The 27,688-nt window shown below is 42.6% G+C and overlaps 1 protein-coding gene across 1 annotated transcript in view; it reads left to right on the top strand.

Annotated features, from left to right (window-relative positions):
* Positions 1-27,688, top strand: part of LOC144818575 (ovochymase-2-like) — a 482,736-nt gene that overhangs the window by 205,673 nt on the left and 249,375 nt on the right. Inside the window, exons 5-10 of the mRNA XM_078676114.1 lie at positions 6,136-6,233; positions 11,735-11,870; positions 12,869-13,027; positions 16,678-16,899; positions 18,527-18,667; positions 24,553-24,789. Coding sequence (XP_078532240.1) covers positions 6,136-6,233; positions 11,735-11,870; positions 12,869-13,027; positions 16,678-16,899; positions 18,527-18,667; positions 24,553-24,789 — 993 coding nt within the window. The remainder of the gene's footprint in view (positions 1-6,135; positions 6,234-11,734; positions 11,871-12,868; positions 13,028-16,677; positions 16,900-18,526; positions 18,668-24,552; positions 24,790-27,688) is intronic.

The raw sequence follows: 27,688 nt of genomic DNA, 5'->3' as shown, positions 1-27,688 counted from the left end.
CTTGTAGGTGTAATGTTACTTGTTGTATCATATATCTGGATGCAACGACAGAAACAGTAAAATACAAGTTGGGCGGCACACTATGCTAAACACAGATTTTTAGCTTTGGTGTTTTAAGCCACGCCCTAAATTACATCGCCACACCCATTTGAGAGACCCCCCAGTATTTTCATACCACTTAAAGCCTTAAGCGCACATACTCTGATACAAATGTTCAGAGAAGAAACCATTTAGTTTTTGTCTTCCATGAAAGCATTCATTCGTTGTGTGGAAGGGCATCAGGTCCAATTCACAAAGATTTTCGTAAGTATGTGTCCCTTACTGGTGTAGTACTGCTGATTAAGTACAGAACCTCAAGCGCAGATAGGGAGTACTACAGGTTTGCACCTGTTATTCAGTAGTACAACAGGAGTTCCATAGGAGTAAATCACAGCAAAATCTTTTTGACTCGAGCCCATCCACGACTGTTCATCAATTAACCAAATGCCCAAGGACATGCCATATTTGAAGCTGTAAAACCTGCCCTTCATAGGAGTTTCACAGGCTTCTCGTGTCAAACAAGCACTGCCAAGGCCAATAGTTCTGGCTTGCATTTTGAGTTCATACTAAAGGGTTTTAAAAAAAACTTACAGCAAAGAAAAAACTAAAGAAAAGTAGTCTTCTATATATTTAATGCATCTATGAGTAAATAATTAATGTGTGATTAGTTAGTGTACTATTGAGATGTAAAATAGAGTCTCATGCAAGGAAATTCACGCTCTCTATAGGAGGCGAAATGATACATCCAACAGCCAATAGCATGTCGTAAAGGAGTGATACTCTTCTGGGTGGAGCCAAAGGACACTGTATATTTTAAAGAATTTGTAATATTAGGACAAGGAGACATCTGCACTAACAAGTTAAACTTAAAAAGCAAATGGGCATACTAAAAGGATACTTTGAGTATGGTAACCATCTTAAACAATGGGTTTTTAAACAATTTACATTTTAGGGAAAAGGGAACATGTAGTAGAAAGCATTATGAACACATTTCCAATTAATTCCTACTTCAGGCATTGGCTTTTTATAATAAATGTGTAAGGTATGCACCCTGTTTAGAATATGTTTAATACAAGATGTTAGTGATGGAAGCGTTGGCATTTCTGTTATGTTGTTTTGTGGTTTTTTGTATGGTGCAGTGTTTTATGTGTGGTTAGTTTTGTCAGTCCCTTGGCCTCTTAGCACTTTAAGTTCATGGAGGATTGTTAAGGTTTGTGGGGTTTTCCACTATAGGGTCTCATTCCTTGATCGGTGAAAGTCACGCTTGAAAGCTAACCCATCATCCTCTGCCATGAGTAAATGTGGCTAATCTGGTGTGTAGGTTGGCGGTGTTCCCTCTGGTTTTTCTTGTGGTGATGCTCTATGGAGGGTTAATGAAGCCATAGCTCTGTCAAATATGTCAGAAATATAAAAACAGATTAAAAAAGGTAAAAACAGAGGGAAATGTTATTGTCATTATAGGGTTTAATTCCTGTATGAACTGAACGAAAGCGCAAGGAAAGGAAACAGACCCACTACAATACCATCATATCAGAAGTTTTCTGCCGCTAAAGCGGCGATAATTTTATCGCCTGTCTTGATAATATGCCCCCGTATTCTCAAGTAACTGTTCACCATTGGAATGGCTTATCGGAGGTCATTATTCGAAAACTGAATGACAGCTGACATTTTTATCATAGGAAGGCCATGCGATCCATCCATTGCCCAGAGCAGATGAAAGATGCTGCTTCTCCACCTGTTTTTTGAGTTGCACGCTCGAGCTGTATCGACGTTTAAGGAGCATCGCCACCTGTGGAGATGTCCATCTTCCTGCCTTCCTCGTGTACATATGGGGACAATGGTAAAAGAAAAAGGCAGCAGGAAGCCTAAATGGTGGTTGTTGTAGTCTCCCAAGATCACGGGGGTGCTCTCCTGGGTTACCAATCACATCCGGAGTCCGGGAATCTCCCAGCTGGAAGGCTAGGCTGGCAGGTAACTAGCCTACCGTAGGCATCACTAAATACTTGAGCAGCCTGGTGCTGCTCATTAAATATTCAGTGGCCCAGAATGCATCAGTGTGATGCCAGTGATCGAACAGGAAAGCTATTAACACCCCATGTACTTCACCTGCACACAGACTAAGAAAATAATTCGGGCCCGCCCACTAGCTTCAGATTTAAAAAAAGAAGCCTCTGGGGCTATGTCATATCTTGTGGTAAAATAAGAAAAGCTCTAAAAAAAAGAAACGTTGCTATTTCCCACATGTTGCTCTGCCAATAGAAACAAGCATTGGCAATGCCGACAGGACTGGCTACTTTATAAGTAATTCTCCGCTGATTGACGAGCTTGGGTGTGTTGTGTGGGTAGGTGAGTAAGTCAATGTGATAATAAGACGTGTTGGTTGAGCAGTAAGTCAATGGAAGGATGCTGACAGTCTGGCTGAGCACATTAATAGGCATAGGGTGAGTGAGTTCATAGGGGGATACATCTTAAAATAAGTGAGTGAATGGATGGGAGGGTGAATGGGTGGGCGGACGGTTGGGTGGGTGGATGGTTGGATGGGTGGTTGGGTGGATGGTTGGATGGGTGGGTGGGTGGGTGGATGGTTGGATGGATGGGTGGGTGGATGGATGGTTGGATGGATGGATGGGTGGGTGGATGGATGGATGGGTGGGTGGGTGGGTGGGTGTGGATGGATGGATGGATGGATGGATGGATGGATGGATGGATGGATGGGTGGGTGGGTGGTTGGATGGGTGGATGGATGGATGGATGGATGGATGGATGGGATGGATGGATGGATGGATGGATGGATGGATGGATGGATGGATGGATGGATGGATGGATGGATGGATGGATGGATGGATGGATGGATGGACAGGGGGACGGATGGATTTATGGATTGGAAATTGCACACATGGATCGATACTTGAGTGCAAAGATGAACACGGACAAGTTACTCAAGTATCTTACATCTGTTTGCCTCATGCCACAATCGTAACAGTATTATTAAAATGCCAAGAATGGCCAACAAGATGCCAGTGCCAGCCTTACACCCGGCCTATGGATGGTCCTGACAAGAGTGAACCATTTGGAAACATTTGCTAGTAGTACAATACATCATCTTCATATGTAAATGACAATTGGAGTCATTAGGCAAGGTGAGGTGTCCACTGATTCCGCCTGGGCAGAGCGGGCTGCACCACTGCCCTCCCATCCGTTCAGCATCCACTCTTGTTAGTGAACCATTTGCTGGGCAGTTCATTTATGCAGAAGTACTCTCACTGGCATGGCATGGACATTTTCGTCAGACTGGCATCTTTTTGTTTTGTACAGAAACAAACATGCAGCAGCCAGGATTTGTTTCTATGAAGAGAAAGCCTGACCTGCAAGGAGAGTTCTCCCTGCACACCAGGGCCTTTGTTTATTTTCCTTGCAGATCCCGGCATGCCTTGCACAGCGGGACTGGGAAGAGAACATATGTTTCCGGGTTGCTGCTGTAAATAGGATGGACCCTCCTCGATGCGCTAATGGCGGTGACCACGTGGCCGATGGGCTGCTGCCAATGACTGATCACAGACAGAGCCTAGTGGAAGCTCAACCAGTACAAAATCAGCAGTTCCCCCACCCCTAAATGGGTGGGAGAGCCAGCAGTCTGGGAATTTATCGAGGAGCCCCCTTTCAGCCAAACCGTAAATGACTTCCATAGAATGTATGCTAGGGACGCTAAACCAGTCCTTAATTTGTAAAAAGTGCCAGGGTCCTCCTCAGAAGGCCACTGCTCCTTGCACAACGCATTGCCCATGTCAGCGCTGCCAATGACAGTACCAACATAACATCTAACCCTCACACTTCTACAAGTGTTACAATTCAGACTTTTAAAGACCACACAAGCTATAATGATGGCATTAGAGGCTACTGTTATTCATTTTCAATGACTTAGTAAACATGGTTGTTTGTGCTCATCTCAAAATTTAACAGACAATGCTGCCATGAGGTGGGACTGTCACTAGAGCCGGTGCTGACAATTAAGTGCTGGTGCCGAGCACCGGAAACCACAGGCTCAAATTAAGCACTGCGCTAAACAGCTCCCTATCTTTCCCCAACAGTGGTTTCTTGTATTCACTCTTTCTTCCTTGTGCTACAGTACAGTACTACATTAATTCAGACCGTTACTAGAAGTCCCTTTGAATTGAGGGGAAAAGGAAGCAGCAGCTCAGGTCATTAATAAAGGACCAACTAAAGTCAGCAGAAAGGGTGCAGAACCCCAATGGTTAACTTCATGCTCTGTGCACTCAAAAGCCTCCCATCACCCACATCAGAAAATTAGGAATGTTTATTTGTGTTGCATCTAATTCTGTAAAAATGTAAAGGCAGGTCTGTGCCAATACAGCAATCATGTATGTGAAAAATGGTGTGCGGTCTGTATTTTGTGCCAAGTGCCCTTATAGAAACGTTTAATGAAAGATCAGGCAAAGATCCTATGAGAAGGAATATACTATTGAGGTATCACAGTCCAGGCCTGGATACACTCTCGGGTGATTAGTAGCGCTCTACAAATCGACTGATTGATTGAGAGTGACTGGTAGTAGGATCATCAAATAGCTACTTGTGTATGTACTCTGAGGAAGTTGGACTCAGTGGTATGGTGTTGCCATGGTGATGCATGGATGATGTCCAGTGCACCCTATTCTCTGAGCATGGGCCTGGTGTGTGGTGTGTTGGGCTGCGCCGGACAACCTTGTAGAGCAGGTATTTCCAGGCTGGCTGTAGCAGCAAATAGCCTTTACTACCTATTCAGCATCCACTGAAAGCAGTTTGAAGATGTGCTGGCTATCCTTAATTTCTGCAGGTGTTGGCAAGGAGAAGTAGGGTGGGACAAAATGACAACAGTGAGACACACACACAAAACGTTGGCCTCACTTCACAAAGGGCCACATGTACAACCATTTTTAGCAGTCACAAACGAAGATTTGTGCCATTTGCTAACGCAAAAACGGGTTGCCGCAAGTATTAACCCTATTTAGCGAGTCAGTAACCTGTTACTGACTCGCAAAATATGGTTTGCAAGCCGCTATTAGAAAGGGGCGTGCCAAGGGCGTCCCTTCCTAATAGCGAGTCACAGGGGGACATACAATTGTTTTTCGACCGGAATGAAAATAACAGCCTACCTCCTACTTCAAGTAGGAGGTTAGCCACTCGCAAATGGGAAGGGGTGCCCAGGGGACCCCTTTGTGACTGGCAGCGGAAAAAAAATGGAAGATCAGGCAGTGGCTTGACGGACCACTGCCTGCTCTTAAAAAATGAAATCGGGCTGCATTTAAAAAAAAGTTACTTTCTTTAAAAAGCAGACACAGGCATGGGGGACTGGTGTGCCCAGCAGGCCACCATCCCTGTGTTATTGCCCATTTACAATGGGTCGCAAATTGCGATGGGCCCCATGAATATAAATGAGGCAGGTCATTTGCGACCCAATTGGGAATCACAAAATGTGTCTGAGACACATAAGTACGTTCCCTTTTGCGACTCGCAAATTGCAAGTGGCAAAAGAAATGGTCGTACATGTTGCCCATTGTTCTTTAGCAATTGTTCAAAATATCAGATTATATGAACGCACACTTTGGTGTAAATTGGATGGAGCAAGCTGGAAACAAGAGTATCCACAATTATAATACTCAATGTAAAGCGAGAAAAGCACCTGTTTTGTCACTGCAGATTCATACCTTGGAGAAGCATGTTAAATGGCTTTCAGCGCCCCACAAACTGCTTTGTGTGATGTTTATCGTGCAATTCTGTGTAGCACGCCCACCTGAGGTACATCTGTTCTTTTGTTTCTGTTGATATGCATCCGCGCCTTATGTATACCTCTCGGCCACACACTGGGTCTTGTCCGTGCTAAGCAAAACCATAAATAAATGGATTCATTCATTCTCCACTGCCGATGGCACCAGCTATTATGAACCGGACATGTTGAAAGACGCGCTTTTCCAGTTGATCGCACACAGTGCTTGCTTTGAGATTGAAAGTAAATCTTCGAGATCGTACATTTTGTTTTCAGCGCATTCATCTTTCCCTTTGGGCACGTACAGTGTGTGCATAACTTTCATTTCCTTGCAGAAATAGCAGGCGCTGGCGGCCATTTGCAAGGTGATAGCGGCGAGATGCAGACACCTGGGTTCCCTGCGAGCGTGTATGCCAATGATGCTATGTACCAGGTACGTCAAAGATAAAAACGGAATACAATTGTATTTCTTTTAAAATAGCGAAGTGTTTTTTTCATACGTAAAAGAGGAACCAATGGTATGTTGCTCTGACCTGTGTGTCCTGTTTGAAATCAAGACACAGGTCTCAAAATTGGGGACAATGCATGAATGGCAGGCAATCTAAATAAAACATACTAGACATATGGGGGCGAATAGTTGCTCTCCAGGTAAGAGAAATTCAAATTGTTATTGAAAATCCCTATAAAGGCTTATCTGAAACGTTCATACTCTGGCAACCCACAGAAGCTAACCTAACATTTTTATGTGTCACGAAGAAGGTTTACAGAAAGGGAATGCAGAGGTATTATACAATTCAATTCAATTCAATTCAATTGACTTTATTCGGTTAAAAAGGTAGTAACCATAAAAGTACATAAAAACAATTCATAATGCTACATCATCATTATTATTAAAAGAGATAATTAAAACCACAAGGTTATTGGCAGTACAGGTATGGGTACAATATACAGTAGATTTAAATACAACGTACATTGAATTCAAGTGCATATTGATTTACGTAATCTAAAAACATTACTAAAATATTCCGAAATAGAAGCTACAATAAAAATAACATCTAATTTCTGGAGTTCTAAGAAGGCGGCGTGACAACGTCTAACATTCATTTCCTTTAAAATCGGCACAATCAATCTTTTCCGGGGTAAAGTATAATATTTACAGAATAAAAGGATGTGGATGTCAGACTGTTCTGATAAGTCGTCACAAGGGCATTTAATTAAGTTACGAGACCAGCAGTTCATTACGGGGAAACTTAAAACCCTAAAAAGAATACTTAACCTAAAACGGGTCAAAATGAATCGCGAGTGTTCAGACATGGGAAGGGTTAAATATGGTTGAATTTTACCCTGCATTAGTACAAATTGATGGGCTACAACAGACTTTTTCTTATTTTCCGCTGTCATTCTAATGTCTTCCAGGCGTTTCATACATTTTATTTTTAGTGACTTCCTCGTAATATTACACATAGACAAAGGATCATCATAGTAACTCATACAGCCAATGTCTCCAAGAAAGTCCCTGATATAAGTAAACCCCCTTATCCTGCTCACATAATCCAAGCTTAATCCATCCCTTAAAATAGCACGATTCAGTACACACCCATCATTGGTCCAAGCCCTATGCCACAGCAGTACTGGATGGACTCTAATTGTATCTTCAATGTGGGGGTTGGCCGAGTTCCATATGACAAATGTAACTTGAGACACTCTCAGGTACAGCCAAGATGAATCTCAAGAATTTATTTTCTACAACCTGAATAGATTTTACATTGTCGTACCCCCAGAGCCCAGCACCATAGACGGCAATAGAGACGCAAGGGGCATTAAAAATTCGCAGAAGTTCTACAGTAGGTTTTTTCCCCATCTTTTTAGAACATTTTTATGGGCTGTGATGGATTTGCAGAGCAGGACTTTCCTTGCTTTTATGGCATCTGCCCAGGTCCCTGCTTCATGGAATAAAATGCCAAGATATGAAAAGGTAGGGGTAAAGTCTAGAGGACTGGCATTAATGATCATCGGCCTCCTTTTTCTAATAGAACCAGGGCCACAATTCATGGTGAATGTTTTAGAACAATTGATTTGTAAATCCAAGTTTGTCATAAATGTATTAAAAGATGTTACAAGGCGTTGTAAGGCCACTGGCGTGAAAGCCATTAAGACCGCATCATCTGCGTATAGTAACGCAGGGATCGGTCTTTTGGCTACCCTTGGTATATCAGAAGTTGTTTCCACCAGGGCATCCTCTAATCCATTAATATATACCAAGAATAAAAATGGCGCTAGGACGCAACCCTGGCGTACCCCACGCCCTACATCAAATGATCTAGTACAGTCACTGTTGCGATAGCGCCTGAGTACAATTCCTTAAGAAAGGAAATTATACTTCCCTCTACACCAAGGAATTCCATAATGGCCCATAACTTGCTGCGTGAAACACAGTCAAACGCTGATGTCAAGTCAACGAAGGTAAAATAAATAGGTTCCTGCCGTGCCTTAATATATTTCTGTTGAAGGATAAATACAGTCAGACCCTGATCAACTGTTCCCACCCCCTTTTGAAACCCATATTGGAGGTCACTAATAATACAATTATCTTCCGCCCATTTTTGCAGCCTACCTAATATTACTCTTCCTAGAATTTTTACAGTGCTATCTAATAAGGAGATAGGTTGATAGCACGTGGGATTTTGCCTGTCCCCTTTTTTAAAAATAGGCACTATAACTGACATAAACCATGATGGAAGTAGGCTCGTCTTTAAGGATGCATTAAACAGTTGTACCAAAAATGGGCCCCATAAATCAATGTTATTTTTAAACAAATCGGGAGGTATGCCATCCGGACCTGGGGCTTTACCGCCCCGTGTTGCTTTAAGACTCTCAGTTACTTCTTTTAAGGTAACATTTAATTCTAAGTCCTTAGCTTTAATTCCCCCCTGCTGCTGCATTAATGACCGCAACGGAGGATTCTGTCCATCAGTTAAAGTACTATACAGACTAGAATAGTGATCAACCCAAGAGTCCTCGGTAATGGCAATTTCAACACGTGCTTTATCTGCACCAAAGAAAGGGGCATTCACTGCTTTCCAGAAAGCACAAACATCCTTACTCTGTGAAGCCTCGCAAAGTGTCTCCCAGGCCTCCGTTTTAATTGCCAACTTCCTCCTTTTCAGTGCGCACTGATAAGATCTCTGCGCCTCCCTGACCAATATAAAATAACGGGGAACAACATTATACAATTCAAGAAATGGTGTCTTCATTAGAAGAGGGGTTACATAAATTTTTGACAGGCACTGCAAGAGCGAGCACATCACATAGCTTCAAAACGTAAAGTTTCTATGAAGGAGGGCAGAGCTTGAACCCATAACAGTGCTACTCTGAAGTACTAGCGTTACAATGTTTACATTCTGAGCATGGCTTTCTGGTGAGCTAAGCTGTATTCTCACTCGAGTCTGCCCCCCCTTGTGAGACATATTATATCACAAGTAAAAAGCAATCTTTCTCCACTAGTTACAAGTATGAGTTAGGTGGGAATCCTGTGCACTCAGTGTCACTGCCCTACCTCAAGTAGAGCCCTGTGCTGCCTTGATGAGAGGCAGAGGAGACACGAGGATGAACATGTCTATGAACTATGTGGGAAGGGTATGCCCAGACGTGAGTCCCGTGCTCACTACGCCACTGGAGTCAAGCTATCCTGGCTGAAGACGACTGAAAGCCAGAAACCGGTCCTAGGATGCTTGATTCCGGTCCAGGGAAGACATGGCTTGGCAGTTTGGGCTTGACTGTTCCCATGAGGCACAGGATAAAGACTGATTTGCATATGGCCATGTCTGAACTACGGTGGCTTGGTGAGCAAAATAACGATGGATTAAACCCAGATCTGTGACTGGGGGTGAATGTTTTGCCATTGTGCAACATTCCATCCATCATCTTGTGTGTTTTGTTTTCACCCTATGTGGGAAGGGTATGCCCAGACGTGGGTCCCGTGCTCACTAAGCCACTGGAGTCAAGCTATCCTGGCTGAAGACGGCTGATAGCCAGAAACCGGTCCTAGGATGCTTGATTCTGGTCCAGGGAAGACATGACTTGGCAGTTCGGGCTGGACTGTTCCCATGAGGCACAGGATCAAGACTGATTTGCAAATGGCCATTTCTGAACTGGGGTGGCTTGGTGAGCAAAATAATGATGGATTAAACCCAGATCTAAGACTGGGGGTGAATGTTTTGCCATTGTGCAACATTCCGTCCATCATCTTGTGTGTTTTGCTTTCACCCTATGTGGGAAGGGTATGCCCAGACGTGGGTCCCGTGCTCACTAAGCCACTGGAGTCAAGCTATCCTGGCTGAAGATGGCTGATAGCCAGAAACTGCTCCTAGGATGCTTGATTCCGGTCCAGGGGAAACATGGCATGGCAGTTTGGGCTGGACTGTTCCCATGAGGCACAGGATCAAGACTGATTTGCATATGGCCATGTCTGAACTGGGGTGGCTTGGTGAGCAAAATAACGATGGATTAAACCCAGATCTGTGACTGGGGGTGAATGTTTTGCCATTGTGCAACATTCCGTCCATCATCTCGTGTGTTTTGCTTTCACCATATGTGGGAAGGGTATGCCCAGACGTGGGTCCCGTGCTCACTTTGCCACTGGAGTCAAGCTATCCTGGCTGAAGATGGCTGATAGCCAGAAACCGGTCCTAGGATGCTTGATTCCGGTCCAGGGAAGACATGGCTTGGCAGTTCGGGCAGGACTGTTCCCATGAGGCACAGGATCAAGACTGATTTGCATATGGCCATGTCTGAACTGGGGTGGCTTGGTGAGCAAAATAACGATGGATTAAACCCAGATCTGTGACTGGGGGTGAATGTTTTGCCATTGTGCAACATTCCGTCCATCATCTTGTGTGTTTTGCTTTCACCATATGTGGGAAGGGTATGCCCAGACGTGGGTCCCGTGCTCACTAAGCCACTGGAGTCAAGCTATCCTGGCTGAAGACGGCTGATAGCCAGAAACCGGTCCTAGGATGCTTGATTCCGGTCCAGGGAAGACATGGCTTGGCAGTTCGGGCAGGACTGTTCCCATGAGGCACAGGATCAAGACTGATTTGCATATGGCCATGTCTGAACTGGGGTGGCTTGGTGAGCAAAATAACGATGGATTAAACCCAGATCTGTGACTGGGAGTGAATGTTTTCCATTGTGCAACATTCCGTCCATCATCTTGTGTGTTTTGCTCAGCTCAAGAACCAGTGCAGCACCGTGGAACAGTGCTAGCTCAGGGAGCAGGGATACTCTACAAAATAGTGCGGGTTTAGAAATCTGGGATCTGCTGTAAGACAGTGTTGGTTCAGAAAACAAGGCTACAGCTAAACAGTGTAGGAATCTCTGGAAACTGGGCTAGCCAAACAGGAACACTGCTACAAAGAACAGATAGCGCTTAAATGAGCTCACAAATGATCAGGATTGTATCCTGCAAGTGAGTACTGAGGTAAAACAAAAGGTCAAGGAGCTTGGTAAAACACTGGATGTGCCAGGCACGCCCTCTAGTGGAGGGCATGAAGGCTCAGGGAGCAAAATATGACATTTGTAACTTATCTTTATATTCTTAATTGTTCACTTATTCTTTAGCTCTGTGAAAACTGGTGTTAAATGTTGTAAGAATGTGAGGTGGAAATCTTTAACAGCTTTAAAAAAAAACAGACAATAACCTGTTAGTTGAATTTTGAGGTCAGGTGTAACTCAATATATAAAATTCCACTCTTAAGTGAATTCACAGAAAAAAAAAATTATTTGTTCTAATCTACTCCTACATTGCAAAAACTACTGCGAAGTGTCTTGATGATATTGCTAGACTACTCACCCCAGCACATGCGCATTTGATGCCCCTGTAGTAAAGAATACGTTGCAGTGAATTGATAATAACCACCTCTGTCTTATTTCCAGTGGAAGATTTCTGTTGCCTCGGATCAAAGAATACAGCTTACCTTTATCTCCTTTGAGCTAGAACCAGCTAGTGCCTCGGGCTGTAATGACTTTGTTGAGGTTTATGATGGATTTCTGGAAGGATCATCATTGCTAGGTACAGTAACTACATTTTCAGATTTACCAATTAAATGATCACTAAAATCTGTATATTCTTCTATGTCCTTGTCAGTGTCATGCCTTTAGCATTGACTTCATAGGAGTGTTCCTGTATGACACCCTCAACGTTAAGGAAATGAATGCACACGATTTGGTGGTGCAACCTACCAGTGCAAATCTAAGACCTATGGTTTCTAGGTTCCAGGAATTACCTTTGTTCAAAGTTTATTACTTGTCATACCGCCGCCCTTACCGGTTCCTAGTTATCATAGAAAAAATAAGCAATAACTGTCATGATGTATTATAAGGAATAAAATACCCCCGGAATACATAAAAAGATATTTCTAGTTCCTTCTTTGGTTTATAACCTTTTTTAGAAAATCAATCCAGTAATTTCCTCTTTATGGTCAAAGAACGTCCAAAATCAACAGATAATAGGATTTCATTGATTCATTTACCATTAAAAAACAATTACACCTGCAAAGTGAAGACCTGCCTGACATCTGTATTTGATGCCCTTCACGTCTCGAGCTAGCACCCAGTAACAGCAGGGCTCCATTCCTAAGGTTAGAAAGCTGAAATCCAGACGCTGGGTATAACAGGAGTGTGGTCTGGATTTCGATGGATTCTGCAGGGACCTCCTCTATACTGCATTGAAAGGAGTAGAGCTGAATTTTGTACAGCAGCTGCCGCACACCCGAAGCAGTTGACAATTTCACACAGAGGTTTGGAATGATAATGCTTTCTGTCTAAACTAAGGCTACACTGGCATTGAGGCACCCTTGTCAACCATGATACCCCTTTTTTACGCCCATGCGAAGTTTCACACTTGTGAGCGTGCATCACAGAACTTGCATCTACAGACTACAGACAAGCTCCGGTTACTCCTGTCAAAGACTAGAGTAAATCAGTTTTGAGGGAGAGAAAGAGCAGCAACACCCCCAGATTGGTTTGGTGTAGGGTAATAATTAATCATTTGGGAAATTCTCTTTACAGGACGTTTCTGTGGAACAAATATTCCCAGTCCCCTGGTATCCTCCGGCCATTCGTTGGTCTTACGTTTCAGCTCCGACAGTGCCACCACTGCCAAGGGTTTCCACGCCAGATACACGGCCTACAGAGGCGTTCCACCGACAGAAACACCGCCAACTGCTGGTAAGTGCCACACTCGCTTTTAGCATGGGCGCCAGGCAGAGAAAGAGAGAGAGGGGCTGAGAGAGAAAGAGAGAAACTGCGAAAGTAAGAGACAGAGACGAGAAAGATGCAGAGAGAGTGAAATAAGAGGAAAGGCAGGGAGAGAAAGAAAGAGAGGGTAAGTGAGAAAGACAGAGCGAGACAGAGAGAGGAAAAAGATGGAGAAAGAATGAAGCAGAGTGAAGGCGGTCAGAGTAAGAATAACTGAGGCAGAGAGGGGAAAGAGAGACAAATACGGGGAAAGTCGGAGTGAGAGAAAGTGAGAGAGAGGGAAGATGGAGGGATAGGGGAAAAAAGATGGAAGGAGAAGTGTGGCTCACTGGTTAGAGGAGGCAGACCCTGAAGCAGAGGTCAGACCCGGGACCAGGGTTTAATTCCCGACGCGGCAGGGTCTTGAGCCCAAATGTCAACGGACTCGATAATTCTCGCTTCGGTGCCTACTCGAATCACCGGTTCACACTCTGCAACTCTGGGCAATAGCTTGCTTAATCTCCACTACGCCCCCCCCCCCCCCCCCCCCGCTCCGGGATGCCTGGCTTTCACCTTGGGGATGCCCAGTACGGGTTATCTCACAGGGAAAAAGCCAGGACGGGTTCCCAAAGCAAGCGCCTTGAGACCTTGCGGTGATAAGGCGCTATATAAGAACCTTTAACATTGACATTGACATTGACAAAGGCAGAGAGAGAAAGAAAGAGAGGGTAAGTGAGAAGGCCAGAGCGAGACAGAGAGAGGGAAAAGATGGAGAAAGAATGAAACAGAGTGAAGGCGGTCAGATAAGAATAACTGAGGCAGAGAGGGGAAAGAGAGAGAAATACGGGAAAAGTCGGAGAGTGAGAGAAAGTGAGAGAGGGGAAAGATGGAGAGATAGTGAAATAAGATGAAAGGCAGTGAGAGAATGTAAATGTGAGGAGAAAAAAGGTGAGAAATAGGGTGAAAGGCAGAGCCAGAGAGTGAGGGAGTGTGAGAGAAACAGAGAAGAGTGAGGGAGAAAGAGAGCGCGAGAGCAGTAGAGGTAAAGAGAGTGTGGTGAACAACCTCATGATGATAAAAATCTGACATATGTCATTAGCACGAATCTCCAGACAGTATCAATTCTTTTACGTACGTTAATAAGGAACAGAGCTGGAAAGAGCAGGAGAGAGGAGAAATGTAATATTTCCACATGCTTTGTTCCAGAGATCACTTGGTCTTTAAATGATAGAAGGCAACTGATGCTGTCTAGTAATGTTCAAATAATCGTGTAACTAGGTTATTTTGCAGGGGTCACACTGAGAAGTATGAACGTGTATCACCCTGAAGGTTGCACTCTTGGAGACACAAACAGATTTGAAGCACTGATATTTTTGCAGAATTGTGAAATGGTCACCAGCTCAAGACTGGATTCAAACGTACAAGTGAACGTTCTGACTGCTGCCTCCCAAGCTGCTTTACCCCATGGATCTGATTATCAAAGCTGAGGGGGCGCGAAAATAAAACTATTGATCCATTGGCTGAAAAAGCTGAAAATTTGCTCGATTTGGGTCACACCAACATCTTGAGTAGGTTTCTGAATTTTAAGGAATTCACAAACAAACCACAGTACTCAATAACTTCTACAAAAGGCTAAGATATTGTTGGGTACTAAGAAGCCCAAAATCTACGCGTAAGCAGTTTTAAACAAGTGAAAAATTATTTGTGCATAATGATGAGTACATTTCCTTTATAACTGTTTTTTTTCCTTATTGTAAACATATTTTCCCTGGCTAAAGCCCTCCTGCACCCACAATAATTATGAGACTGTTTCTTCCCCATTTCCACCCTGGAAAGTCACGTACAGACTTCGACTCTAGTAAAAGTTTGATAAAGTCCTACATACAAATGCCCCTAATCTGGCCCTCGCCCCTAACCTTCTGAATACAGCAATTACACCTCAATGACATTATTCCACACGCCTACCTACAATTTCCGAACACGATATTCTACCAGTCCTGATCCGTTGATAAGCATATGATATTAAATATTTGCGAGGTTCATTTGTCCCCGCTAGTCCTTCCTAGAGTTCATGTCACGCAACCGTTCTCAGCATTCCTTATTTTATTTTTTTGTGCCTACTTCATATCCACGTGTTAAGTTTTAACGGGGTATACCTAATAAAAACTACCCGACCTGGGTCAGAGATACAGTATGTTCGAGAGATGGTCGTGGTAGTTGCCTTACTACTGTAAGTATTACATAAAAAAAGAGACAGACAGTACACCGCACAAGATTTGGATTAAAAATGCAGACAGAAGGAAATTTTATTTCCATGAGTGACACATTCATTAGATGCAATTAAGATTCAAAGCATTAATGTTGCCTCATGTATCAGCTTAACTACATTCAAAGTGCATGTAGTATTTACAGTGCTCACAGTGTGATAGGCAGATTAGGAGAGTTTTTTGGGGTAATGGGGGTGAATTGGTGAGTGAGGGACAGGGTAATGGTATAGTGACATGGACACACTTACTCTTATATACAATAAAACCTATATAGCCTGATGTAGGTCTACAGTTCCCATACATACATAACTCATAAGCATATATACATTGATTAGTTCAGCTTCTATGAATTTGTTGGTGTATAACAGATGGTCTACGTTTTGACCCCTTGAGGAAGGAGGGTGACTTGTTCCTCACTGTGGGGTCTTCATCAGGACATGGTTAGTGGGAGGAGCACCTAAAGGTAATGGAAATGGTTCAGTATGCGATGTAACTGTGGTGGAAGGCCAAATAGGTGAACTGAATAACACCTACTTGTAGTAGGAAAGACGGTAAATAGACGATCCTTGTAGGGCATTCAATGTCTTCCTTGGGATCTGTAGTGGAATGATAGATCTTAGTAATGACATGAGGTAGGTGAATCAAAATTCCTCATGACTAGTGTGGTACACAGACTCACTTTGATAACAACTCACGCATCCAGGGTTGTCTCCTTCATTTTTCCTATGCTGCTTTTGATCTTTTGTGATATTTCTTTCTTTCTTTCATGCTTTCTGTTTAAGGCTGTGGTAGAGATAGAAAGGAGTCCACCCTTTTTTGAACAGTTTAGTTAGCTGTCATTTTTCATATTTTGCTTTAAACTGGTTTCTTCTTTCCATAAACGTTTAATTCTTGCCATTTAAGGACCTGTTCAAATTTTTGTGCAAATTTGTATTTTGTTTTTATTATTATGAGGACCCGAGATTCAATGGTGGGTCCATAATCATTTTTCCATCATTCAACCAATTTGACTTTTTGTCGAAAGGTATAGCTTTGTGTTTTAGCCAAAACTTTTTTTTCTTCAGTGACATAATACAGAACATACACGTCTGGCATGTAGATCTCAAATACCTGTTCTGTCTTCTATGACCTATCTGTACCTTCTTGTATCATGTGTAATGTCACTGCTACATTCAAGGATGCTAGTATTAATTTGTATTCTTCTCAACGTCAGCGTTCTTGACAATCGTGACCTTCACATGCTTCATCAAATGTCATCAGCCAATAAAAAAAATCTGCTTTTCCATATGTCATTTTAACCCATAAATTGATGTAATGCTCATTGGCTTGTTGTATTTCTCTGATCCAACCCATCTTTTGACATTGATTGCCTAGATTCAGGCTGCGGCAGTAATGCTCTCCAAATTGGCCGCAAAGGCACAATATCTTCCAAAGAGTACCCCGGCTCGTACCCTGCCAACCTACTGTGCAGCTGGAACATCACGGCCACTGAGGGCTGGCTCCTGAAGCTCTCTTTTGAAGGTCTCGCCATTGATGGGAGCTTGGGCCAATGTGGAGGAGATAAATTAGAGGTTGCGGACAACATTGAAGCGATAGGTAAGCCACTAAAATCTGCTTTTATGGCACGGACTCAATCCTCCCTAGGAAGGCTGGGTGCGATTTACTGTTGACTTGTGGGATTGGGTTGTATGTCGTTACAACGCATTCTGTTGCAACGCATGCCTTTACCACACATGCGTTACAACAGAATGCTTTTTCCATGCCTAACCTTTACCACGAATATTCCTTTACCACGCATAGATTTACAATGATTTTTGTAGTAAATTTATGCATGGTAAGGGCATACACTTGGTAAAGGTTTTACCCCTCCCCTGTACCCTTACATGACCCCCCAGCCCCCACTCCTTATCATTACCCCTGCCCTTAACCCTTAATTTTTTTTTTTAACTGAAATTCCCCTTACCTTTTCACGTCGTCTCCTCTCCATCTTCCTTGGTGACGTCTACGGCGTGAATAGGAAGCGGAAGTTTCTTTCAGTTTCCTCTCAAACGACACTGATTGCCTCCACTTCGTCACATCAGGTGCGTTTTATTTGGGGGCGAGACATCGCCAACACCCCTTTTTATTCGAACGCTTTTTTTCTATTTTTTGGGGGGAGACCCCCCAAGCCTCCTTTTTCTTTTTTTTGCCTTTACCCCACATGCCTTTAATACGTATCTCATAGTAAAGGTATGCCTGGTAACAGCTGGTGTGGTAACAACGCATGCGTTGTAATGCATGCGTGGTAAAGGTTTGCGTGGCAACTGCCGCGTTGTGGTGGCTGTTTCCCGTGGGATTATTGCAAATGAAATGAGGACATGGCATATCGTCCTGACACCAGGACCAGATTTACCAAAACAATCCCGTTACACAGTGAAGCAGGTAAAGTTGCTGCAGTGTGTTCCAGGAACGGGAGAAAGCAGAACTGCGACATATCTACTAAGGTGTGTTGTTCTGAACTCTGCCTGCACTGGTAAACTTTGGCAGCAATGCACCAACGCACTCACCATTGTCTCATAGTTCAAGACTGTCTGTGTTCTGGTAAGCATAGTGTGTGTACACGGAGGGTTCTCTTCAATACAAAACCTATGCTTTTAGGCGTTTCCTACTTTGTATGTGTGCTGTAGAATCCAGAATAATTACTTACAGGGGAAAAACTAGGAGAAATGAAAACATTGGGCCATACTGCAAAAGTGTCTGTGCTGACGAAAGATTAAAATGTGTATATTTTCTAAACTCAGAAGCTGATGTTTGAAGAAAATGGACCTATTTGCTAAATATATTTAAAACTGGTATTTGAGTGATAAATCATGTGGCACTCGAGAGCCTTATTACTATTAATATTACCTTGTTGCCAGGGGCATTTCAGTAATGGCTGTCATGTGTTACTCCTGTAAAATCATTCCAAATCTGGCTACCCCGCCTGATGCACTGAGGCGGTCACTGCTGATAATCTTGCCTAGAGTGGCTGCTAATGAAATCTTGTCTGATGTGGTTACTAATACAATACTAATAATGTTAGTAGTGTGGGATGATGTTCATTGAACATAAGTAGCTCTTATTACAGAAAAGGTTGGAGACACCTGCTTAAGCGGCTCACCCATTTTTTTCATATTAAGCAAATGTTTTTAAGGCTATGGATGAACCTGATTTTTTCTATTTTGCTTCATTGTCCGACTTTCAGGAACCTACTGTGGGTTTTCGCTTCCCCCAGTGATAATCAGCACCAGCAATAAACTTTTCCTGAAGTTCTCATCTGACTCAAGCTTGTCCGATTTTGGATTTATGGCACGATGGGAAGCTGTCCACTCAGATGACATAGAGGGTAGGTGATATGGAGCCCTAAATAGACAAGATTAAAATGGTAGCCTGAACATGTTTACAAGAGCCAAATGCCCACGCTGTGCAATTGTGGTGTGAAAGCAGAGGAGGACTATGTGAAATTAAATTTTAAATAAGATTTTATATATGATCTGTGTACACTTGATGTAATTGATTGTGAATAAATCATATAATGTGCCATTTACATTCAAAGATGGCACTCTGCAACTAAATAAAAGTATTCAGAGTAAGAGCACAGCCCCTAAACGACTATATGTAATTAGGATACAAAATGTGATTGCTAATTACAGTTTTTCATGCTTGATGGCTTTACGCATCCTCAAACTGTTTGTCAAATGTCACCACCATGAAGAATGAACCCACTAACAATGAGGGAGATCTGTCACACTGTAACTGCAGGTGGGAGGGAAGCAGGCAGGGGACAGCTGACTATGTTTCCTGAGCTCCTGAATGTCCCTTTAATGAGCAGGGATCATTACATAGGCAAGCTGCATTAGGTCCAGGGAGCACACATATATGCTGTTCCTTTTAGATAGCCACCCCTACTCGCATGACTTAGTGTTGAGAGGCCCACGTGCAAATTCTGCTTTATTGATATTCATGAGGGAGGAACTATGTGCCTCATTGTGCACAAAACCTTCTCCATTACTGCATCTCTACATCATTGCGGCATCCAACACAAGTCCAAGGACTGGCTTAGTCACAATGCTTACACAGTGCTCTGTGGTTTAGCCTCAGCCAAGGCTGAGAGAGTGAACATCATGACTGTAGAATCATCTTAAGGTATGAGTAGGATGATAGGAGGCTGCATGTGATATGTAGCAGGCTTCCCAGTTTACTTTCATTACACCGTTCTGCAAGACAAGGAGACGTATGTATGACGGAACCACGCATGGAATTACCACGCCTGCTTTTACAACGCATCCATTACCACGCAATTGCCTTTACCTTGCATGCATTGGCCACGCATGCCTTTACAACGCATTATATATTCTCATCTTGTTGTAAATACATGCGTGGCATATTCGTGGCAAAAGCATGAGTGGTGAAGGCATGCGTATTATAGGCATTTGCGTAAAAATGGATGCATGGTAAAGGCATTGTGTGGTCCCGACCGTGTGATAAGTGATGTTTCCCCAGGAGTTGGGGTCTCACTCTCTCAATTGCAGTTGCACACCATTGATCCGATACTCTTACCTTAAAGGGCGTAGTTTCTGGTTTTCAAAGGGTACGCTGTTCCTGAGGGGACCCAATGTGCATGGCCTGCCTCATGGAAATGTGGATCCCACTATAAAGATGCTTGGAACTGTTTCCCACCAAGTGGGAGTAGAAACAGTCGTCTAAGAGGGACCCCCTCTTCAACGGCACGTCACATTGACGAGTTTAATGTCTACATGTAAAGGATCAGGGCCAGCTTGGTCCTTTTTGATACCATCTGAGTTCCTGTTCACCCCTAACTGCTACATTCCAGAATGAGTTGACAGTGACTACTCATTCCAGTCTTCATTCTCCCAGAAGTAGTATTATTGTCTCTTGGCAGGGAGACCTGTTCACACCTCATCAATGTTTGTTCTCTATATGGAGCAAAGCCAAGCAGAACTGAATTAATTATTGCTAAGTAGATTGTTTCAAAGTTACCTTTTGTAATGGAGCATGTTCTGACCTGTGAAAATCTGCAGCATTTTTTCTTTTTCACCTGTATTTTTGAGGATCTGTACATTGGGACTCCTTGGTGGAGCCTCATCCATCATGAGCTGGTTAGTAATGTGGTTTTGAGGTTTAGCTCCACGGTTCATCTTTTAAAAAAAGTTCTGTGATGTGCAGCTGGGGTAACAGGTAACAGGTTGTGAGTATACATTTCTATGAGTGCAGGTCCATAGAAAGAGAACGTTGTCTGGCTCAGCCTTGCATCTGCACATAGGTACCGCTGTAACAGATGTGGGCCAGTTCAAAATTAATATAATTTGGTTGAAGACCAAGAGGAGTGCACCATCGCAGTTTGGTTATTGGGAAACGTTGCTGTCCATCATACATATAAAATGTGTTTTACTGTAATTCCAAAAACAGTTTATAAAGCAGATGGGCATCTACTTTACTTATCACTCATATTATAACTAAGGTGTCGTTGTCATATTCCAGAAAGAACTCCTATGACATGCCAAGGACACTTTGATCATCTACCCCCCCCCCCATACAGCTATCAAATATTAGACACAATCAGAATATTCCCCAGCAAAACTCATATGGCAATATGTAATTTCCAACGCCAAAGGCCAAAGTCAGACCCAAAAGCCACAATACACCCAAAATGCTCAGGTACAGCGCCAAATTTCCAGGCAAAGCAGCAAATCTCCAGGGACAGTTGAAAAACCCAAAATGACCGGTTACAGCTCAAATGGTCAGATACAGCTCCAAGTGGCCAGGAAATGTCACAAATGTCCAGTCGCAACCCCAAATGCCAGGCACGTCATCAATTCTATGTTATTAACTAGAGTACAATCTGTCCAAATACAACCCCAAATACCAAGGCAGAGAAACAAATGTCCAGGCACAGCACCAAATGGTAAGGCATAGATACAAACGCCAAGGTACAATCATCATATACTCACACATAGCTTCAAAAACCCAAATACATCCACAAAATCTCAAGGTATAGCCTATACCTTTGCAGAACTAGCACGTGCAGAAGCGCAACAGTAATTTCCTTAGACCTAGTCGTAAAGGCACAGTGTAGCAGCTTGCCCTTAAATGCTTAGTAAGTCTTCACATAAACAGGTTTACCTTCAAATGTCCAGCCTAGTTTCCTCAGGTGCTCTGTTAAGCTCAAATGCCCAGTACACGCTTCTAGTATGTAAGTTTCGCTTCAAATGCCCAATGCAGCTCCTCCACCATTTGTAAGTTACACATTCTCTGTGCACAGGTAAAGCTCCCAATGCTTAATTCAGCCTTTGCATGCACAGGTTGAACCTCAATGGCCACTGCTGCCACCCATGAGCCAATAAAGCCCTAAATCTCTATTGCAAATCTTCATGGCCTTAGCAACATTCCCATGTGCAGCTTTAATCCCGAATCATCAGTGGAGCCTCATACAAACATTAGACCTAGAGCGGAACCAGTCGTCTCTTCAGAAACAAGGACCAGTGGAGCCTCTCCATGTGAAGTTTGATTTAATATAACTAGGCAGCCTTCACGTGACATGTGGACCTAAAGTCTCAAGTGAAACATCCACATGGTGCCAGGTCCCACTATTTCATTTAGACACCTCGAACTGGGGAACCCATGGCCAAAACTCCATGGACACTGAGGAAATACAACCAGTCATGCCCAAAAATCTGAAATGGGCTGGGGTTGCTTAAGTTCTCATTTAGGACCTAGAATTTCAAATGAACTGTTCATATTGGAGCAGGGAAACGCTACTCTGCATGTGGTTTGGCCCTATCCATAGTGGCACAGTGAGCAAGAAATGCTCTAGAACAGTGGTTCCCAAACTTTTGACTCCTGAGGACCCCCATTGAGTCACCACTGGAAGCCGGGGACCCCCAAGCAATTTGTATGATTTAAATTTCAAACATTAAAATAGTAACTCGGAAATAATAAACACACGTGTGCACACAAAACAAATACTCGAATTACTAAGGATTTTAGTATTTTATATTGAAAGAATTTGCAAAAAACAGGAAGGTTAGTGCTGCATCTCCTTGACTAACTTTTAAATGATTGGTTTTATTGCGCAGTACGAGGCTCCTGCCAGGGTCGGACTAGAAATCCAAAGCAGCCGATGCAAAAGTTTTCAGACCAGTCCCCATACAGTGCACACCAAGTGCAGTAAGTGAGCCTGACCACTACAGATGGGGCTTAGGGAGGCTCTCCCCCAAAGAAAATGTAGGATACAATGGTGCATTCTGCAACAAATGTATCATTATATACTGAATTGTATCAGCTTTTAAAGAATAGTAAATGATGGCCTTACTATGCACCAGGATACGACAATCTTTGTTGGGGTTCTTCAATGATTCCCTTATTATCACCCTCCAACAGTGACTCATCTCTGCATAGTCCCTCTGTCACATGTATGTCATTTGTTTTATAGCATCTCTCATACAATTGAAGGATGTCAGAGCACTTTACATCACACACATATCGGGGCAGATTTACAAGCCCCTTGCGCCAAGGGTGCATCATAAAAAGTGACGCACCGGTGGTGCATTTTAGTGCCCCATATTTCCAAGACAGGAAAAGCTACCCTGCATGACTTTTCATGGTCTTGTAAATATGGTCCATTTGCACACAGCACTTTGCGTGAAAGGGGTGTTCCATGGGTGTTGCTGTGGGTGTTCCCACGCAACAGCCATGAAACCAGAGACATTTCCGGATTTACTACAAATCGTAAATCTGGAAATGTGTCTGAATGCTACGCCTCCCCAGGGGAGGCGAAGGGAGGTGCAACGAGGAGAAATGTATTCATTTCGCCTCGTTTTTTCCTCTTTCTATGCGTGTCCCATTCTGCAGCACGCATAGAATCAGTAAAATAATGACGTTTTGCAGATTCTATGTGTGCTAATGCAGCACACTTAGAAGTTGAAAAACACCATTTTTGATTGTTTATGTGCAGGAAGGGAACCCTTCCTGCATTTAAACAATCTCCTCCCGACGCAGGCATCCTTGAACCGTGGTGCAAATGTGCCTGTGCAGGCGCATGGCAGCAGTTTGTGCGCCAGCGCAAGGGGAAGCACAGAGATGCGACATATTGTTGTAAATATGTCGTATCCCTGTGCTTTGAAAGTGACTCAGTGCGGTGCAGCCAAATGGCTTGCGGCACACACAGAGTCACTTTCCTTGTAAATCTGCCCCAAGGAGAAAATTATTCATACGTGTAAATCAGTTTATAGAAAATGGCAAATGCGACTACAAGGTGTAGGATTCACGTCATTGATACTGGTAGGCATTTTTAAAGAGTGCTTGGTCTGGAGAAGCACAAACTCAGGTTTCCGAACATAACACAGTGGTTAGCATTGATAACAATAAAAATGTATTTCCACCCAAATAAACCTTTTTAGCAGCATCAGGATAAAGAAAGACTTGGAAAAAACATATGTTTCTAACTTGTACCATGCAGGTTGCAAGCAGCTCTTTGATGACATTTTATAGGTCACTGTGCTAGATTAGATTGTCACTTATAAACTGCACAGTAACAAAAGAATCTCTGTGACAAAAGCAGTAACCCACTAACCTATGCACATAAAAAACTGTTTTTTAAAATGCATGGTACACATTCTTTGCAGTAGGCATATTAACCCTCTGTGCTACATTAGATAAGTCAAAGCTGCCACTTGACAAAACTCTCATTTCTCTCCAGCAGGTACATTAATCACTGATGTTATCTTGACACTTTTATTGTTGTTGGAAAACTGCTAATTCTACAAGGAACTTTGTTGTTCTTTTAAAATTACTGCCTGAGGACCCCCTTGGAATGTGTTATGGACACCTGGGGGACCACAGACCACAGTTTGGGAAACACTGGTCTAGAATGCAACCTGGAGTAATTACCAGTGGCTGAGATCAATGAATGCAAGCATTCAACCTATCACATCTTTGTTTTTCTCAGCATTCCATTGTAGACATAGCTTTCAGCATTCTAAGGCCAAGGTAACAAGGAAAGTGTAATGTCGACGATATGGTATCCCAAGGGCAGCAGCTGCTATCCCTAGTGACCTCTAAATGATGCCCATGAGTCTGGTCTTGCCTCACTGATTTGTTTGCGGAAAGGACTTCTGCAGATCCAGCTCAATCAGTATCACAAACCAACATTGCCTAACTTTGTAACATGAAATCTTTATAACCAACATTGATGTTGTCCCTATTTTTCAGAAATACAGAAGTGTGGAGGAGGTTTTCATGGAGATCTTGGAGTAATAAAATCTCCCCGGTGGCCCGATAGTTATCCTGCCAATAGCCTTTGCCTGTGGAGCATTGAGGCCCCTCAAGGAAAGACGCTGACTCTGAGCTTCACTCATTTTGACATGGAAGACCCAGGCCTGATCACCAAGAAATGCCTCGATTCTGTAACCATCTATGATGATTCAAAAGAGGGTGCAATCAAATATGGTAAGTCTTTTGGGCAGAACAACGCAATAGGATCTTCAGGCTTGCTTGACCTAAGCTCTGAAGCCCAAATGTACCAAGGCTTTGTGTCGGTGCGACGATGATGCAAAGTAACACAAAATGATGCAAAGCGGCATATGCTATTTACTATCCATTTTTTCCTTCAGTTTAGTCAGTTTATTTATTATGATTTGGGAATCTGAAGAGTTCCACATAAAAGAAAAAGGTACATCTAAAAATCAACATTACACTCCATAAAAAGAAAAAAGTCAAGTACCAAATTCATCATATCATATCATATAAACCAAGGAAAAACTTATATATGGGAACCAGTCAATAAACTTTCAAGTGCCAAGAGGATTGATCCATAATAAATTAAATTACCATAGGTGGGTACTTAGGGGACTTTTACAAAGATTACAATCTAATGCTATCATTAAAACTTTCAAAATGAAAACCATATAATAAAGTGCGGGGATTTTTCAGTTCGCAATACAGTACAAGATAACCAGCAGCATAACCATGTAGTGAAAAGCAGGAATTTGTCAATTCACAATACAGAACAAGATAACCAGCAGCATACTAACAGTGCAAGAATATTTAAAACTTTACAGAACATTTTTCAACATACAGTGCTCAATAGTTAGCAGCAAAAAAGGTTGGAAAAGTGCAAGTACTCAGAAACATTTGTAGTAAATCAGCATACAGTACTCGATAGCTAGCAGCAAAAAAGGTTGGAAAGTGCAAGTGCTCAGTAATATATGTATAAAATCAATCAATACTGTTCTAATATATATTTTTAAATTGTTTTGAAAAGCCACACATTTTAAAACAAACAAGTTCAGATGGAGGTGCCAGCAGGCAGTTGCGGGCCTCTTCTGCTGTGGTGATATTATACTCTAAAAAACAATTCCTTAGGTATCTGCGATATACTGGTTGTAATGTGGGGCAAACAAATAGGACATGATTTTAGTCTTGTATACAGGAGTTACATAACTGACAAAGTCTTTCCTGTCTAGCAATGCCCTCCCAAGCTCCTGTTGCGATTCTTAGAGGGAGTAAATTCAGTCTAAGCAACAGAATAACTCTACGTACTCCATGATTAAGATTCCATAAAACATATGGTTGCTTTTTCATTATTACTTTTCTCTGCGCACATTTTAGTATCTCTTTCGCGAGAAACCCCATCGATTGTTTTTTAAATTCTGATTTTCAAAGCACGTTTTTTCAGAGTACCGCCTCATTATCCATATCTAAGCGGAACATTGTCATGGCTTTTAAATGATCCCTTAAAAGAGCACTCTTTTCTTTCATGCTGATAAAGATTTTCTCACATAGTGTTACCCGTAACATATTCTGGGAGCTGTTTACTAGTGCATTGCTCCATCTTGGGCACAAAGCCACAGATAGCACATAAGTGGAGAGTAAACCGAATTCAAGCCTAATCGCTGTGATAGGAGCAGCGCAATTCAAATTACATATTTGGTGCCAGATCCGTCCCTCCACTTTCTCAAATTTATCCCACTCTTGTGCATCTATTGTTTCACAGGCATAGCTAGCTGGTGGTATCTTTATTTTATAGACTGATAAAATGTGTGTGAAATGTCTTTTCCCGCAGTGTGTATACAAATGATTAATTGCAAAGGCCTGTGAAATTGCCTTGCCTTTACAATGATCCATATGATTGCTACCAGAACAGCTGCTTGTAAAGATTTTTCCTAAATATGTATTAAACTTTTCTACTTCTAGTTTCTCATTTCCCAGGCACCAATTTAGGTTTTTTCTGACTTTACATCCCCAATAACTAAACATCATAACTTTACTCTTTAAAATATTTATTTTTAAATAGTATTCTTCTGCATACCTAAACAACTCAGCAAGACGTCTTTGAAGTCCAATTGGAGATAAATCCATTATTATGCCATCATATGCATATAGCAGGCATCTCAACTTTAAATTTCCTAATTTAGGGGAATCCCCTTTGCTGAGCCCCACTCTTCTTGGCAAATCATTAATGTAAATAGAAAAAAGAAGAGGGGGCAAAAGGCACCCTTGCTTCAATTGTTTCTATTTTCTCAAAAGACCCTGTGTTCTCCCCAATAAAACCTGTGTCCAAGTAGAGGAATGCAGTTCAATAACAAACCGTAATAAATTCCCTGGTATCTCCATGGTGACCCATTTTCTCTACAATGTCCCCCAATCTACCCAGTCGAATGCCGTAGCGAAATCTATAAAAGCTGCATATAACAGCATTCTCCGGCTCACTGGATATTTTTTGGTTAAAGTTTGCAAGGTGGTGATATTATCCATGGTACCACTATTTTTGCTAAATCCTGTTTGTTCTTCGGGAATGAGATCGTTTCCGGATGCCCTATCTTGCAGATGGGTAAGAATGCTCTTTGCAAATAATTTGTCAGTCGCATCCAGGAGAGGGATCTGTCTAAAACTGGCATGGGAATTTTTTGGACCCTTTTTATATAGTGCAACAATTATACTTCCCTTCCAGGATTGTGGGATGTCGCCATGGGTATAACAATGGACAAACAGTAGATGTAAAAATGTTGCCCACGCTTCGTCATCCTGTTTTATTATGGCTATTTGTACATCATCTGGGCCCATCTCACTAGAGTATCTTGGCCCTTTACTATAACCCTCTATTTCAAGACACGAAGGTGCTCCATATTCGCTCCCCACAGACGGGGCAGAGCCATCATCTTGATTCCATCCAACTGCGGAATTTTAAGCATACAGCTGGTAAATATACGCAGGCCATTCTGCATCTAGAATCAAAATGGGCTTTGACTTCTTTCTCCCATCGCAAAATTTTGCTATCAGCGCCCAATATTTCCTGGTGTCACCGGTTTGAGCAACCTCTCGAAGTTTAACCCAATTTGAGTCTTCG

Source organism: Lissotriton helveticus, chromosome 2_1, assembly GCF_964261635.1.
Source record: "Lissotriton helveticus chromosome 2_1, aLisHel1.1, whole genome shotgun sequence".
NCBI classification, from domain to species: Eukaryota; Metazoa; Chordata; class Amphibia; order Caudata; family Salamandridae; genus Lissotriton; species Lissotriton helveticus.
Note: the sequence above shows the minus strand (reverse complement) of the source record. Positions and strands in the feature narration are given on the sequence as shown.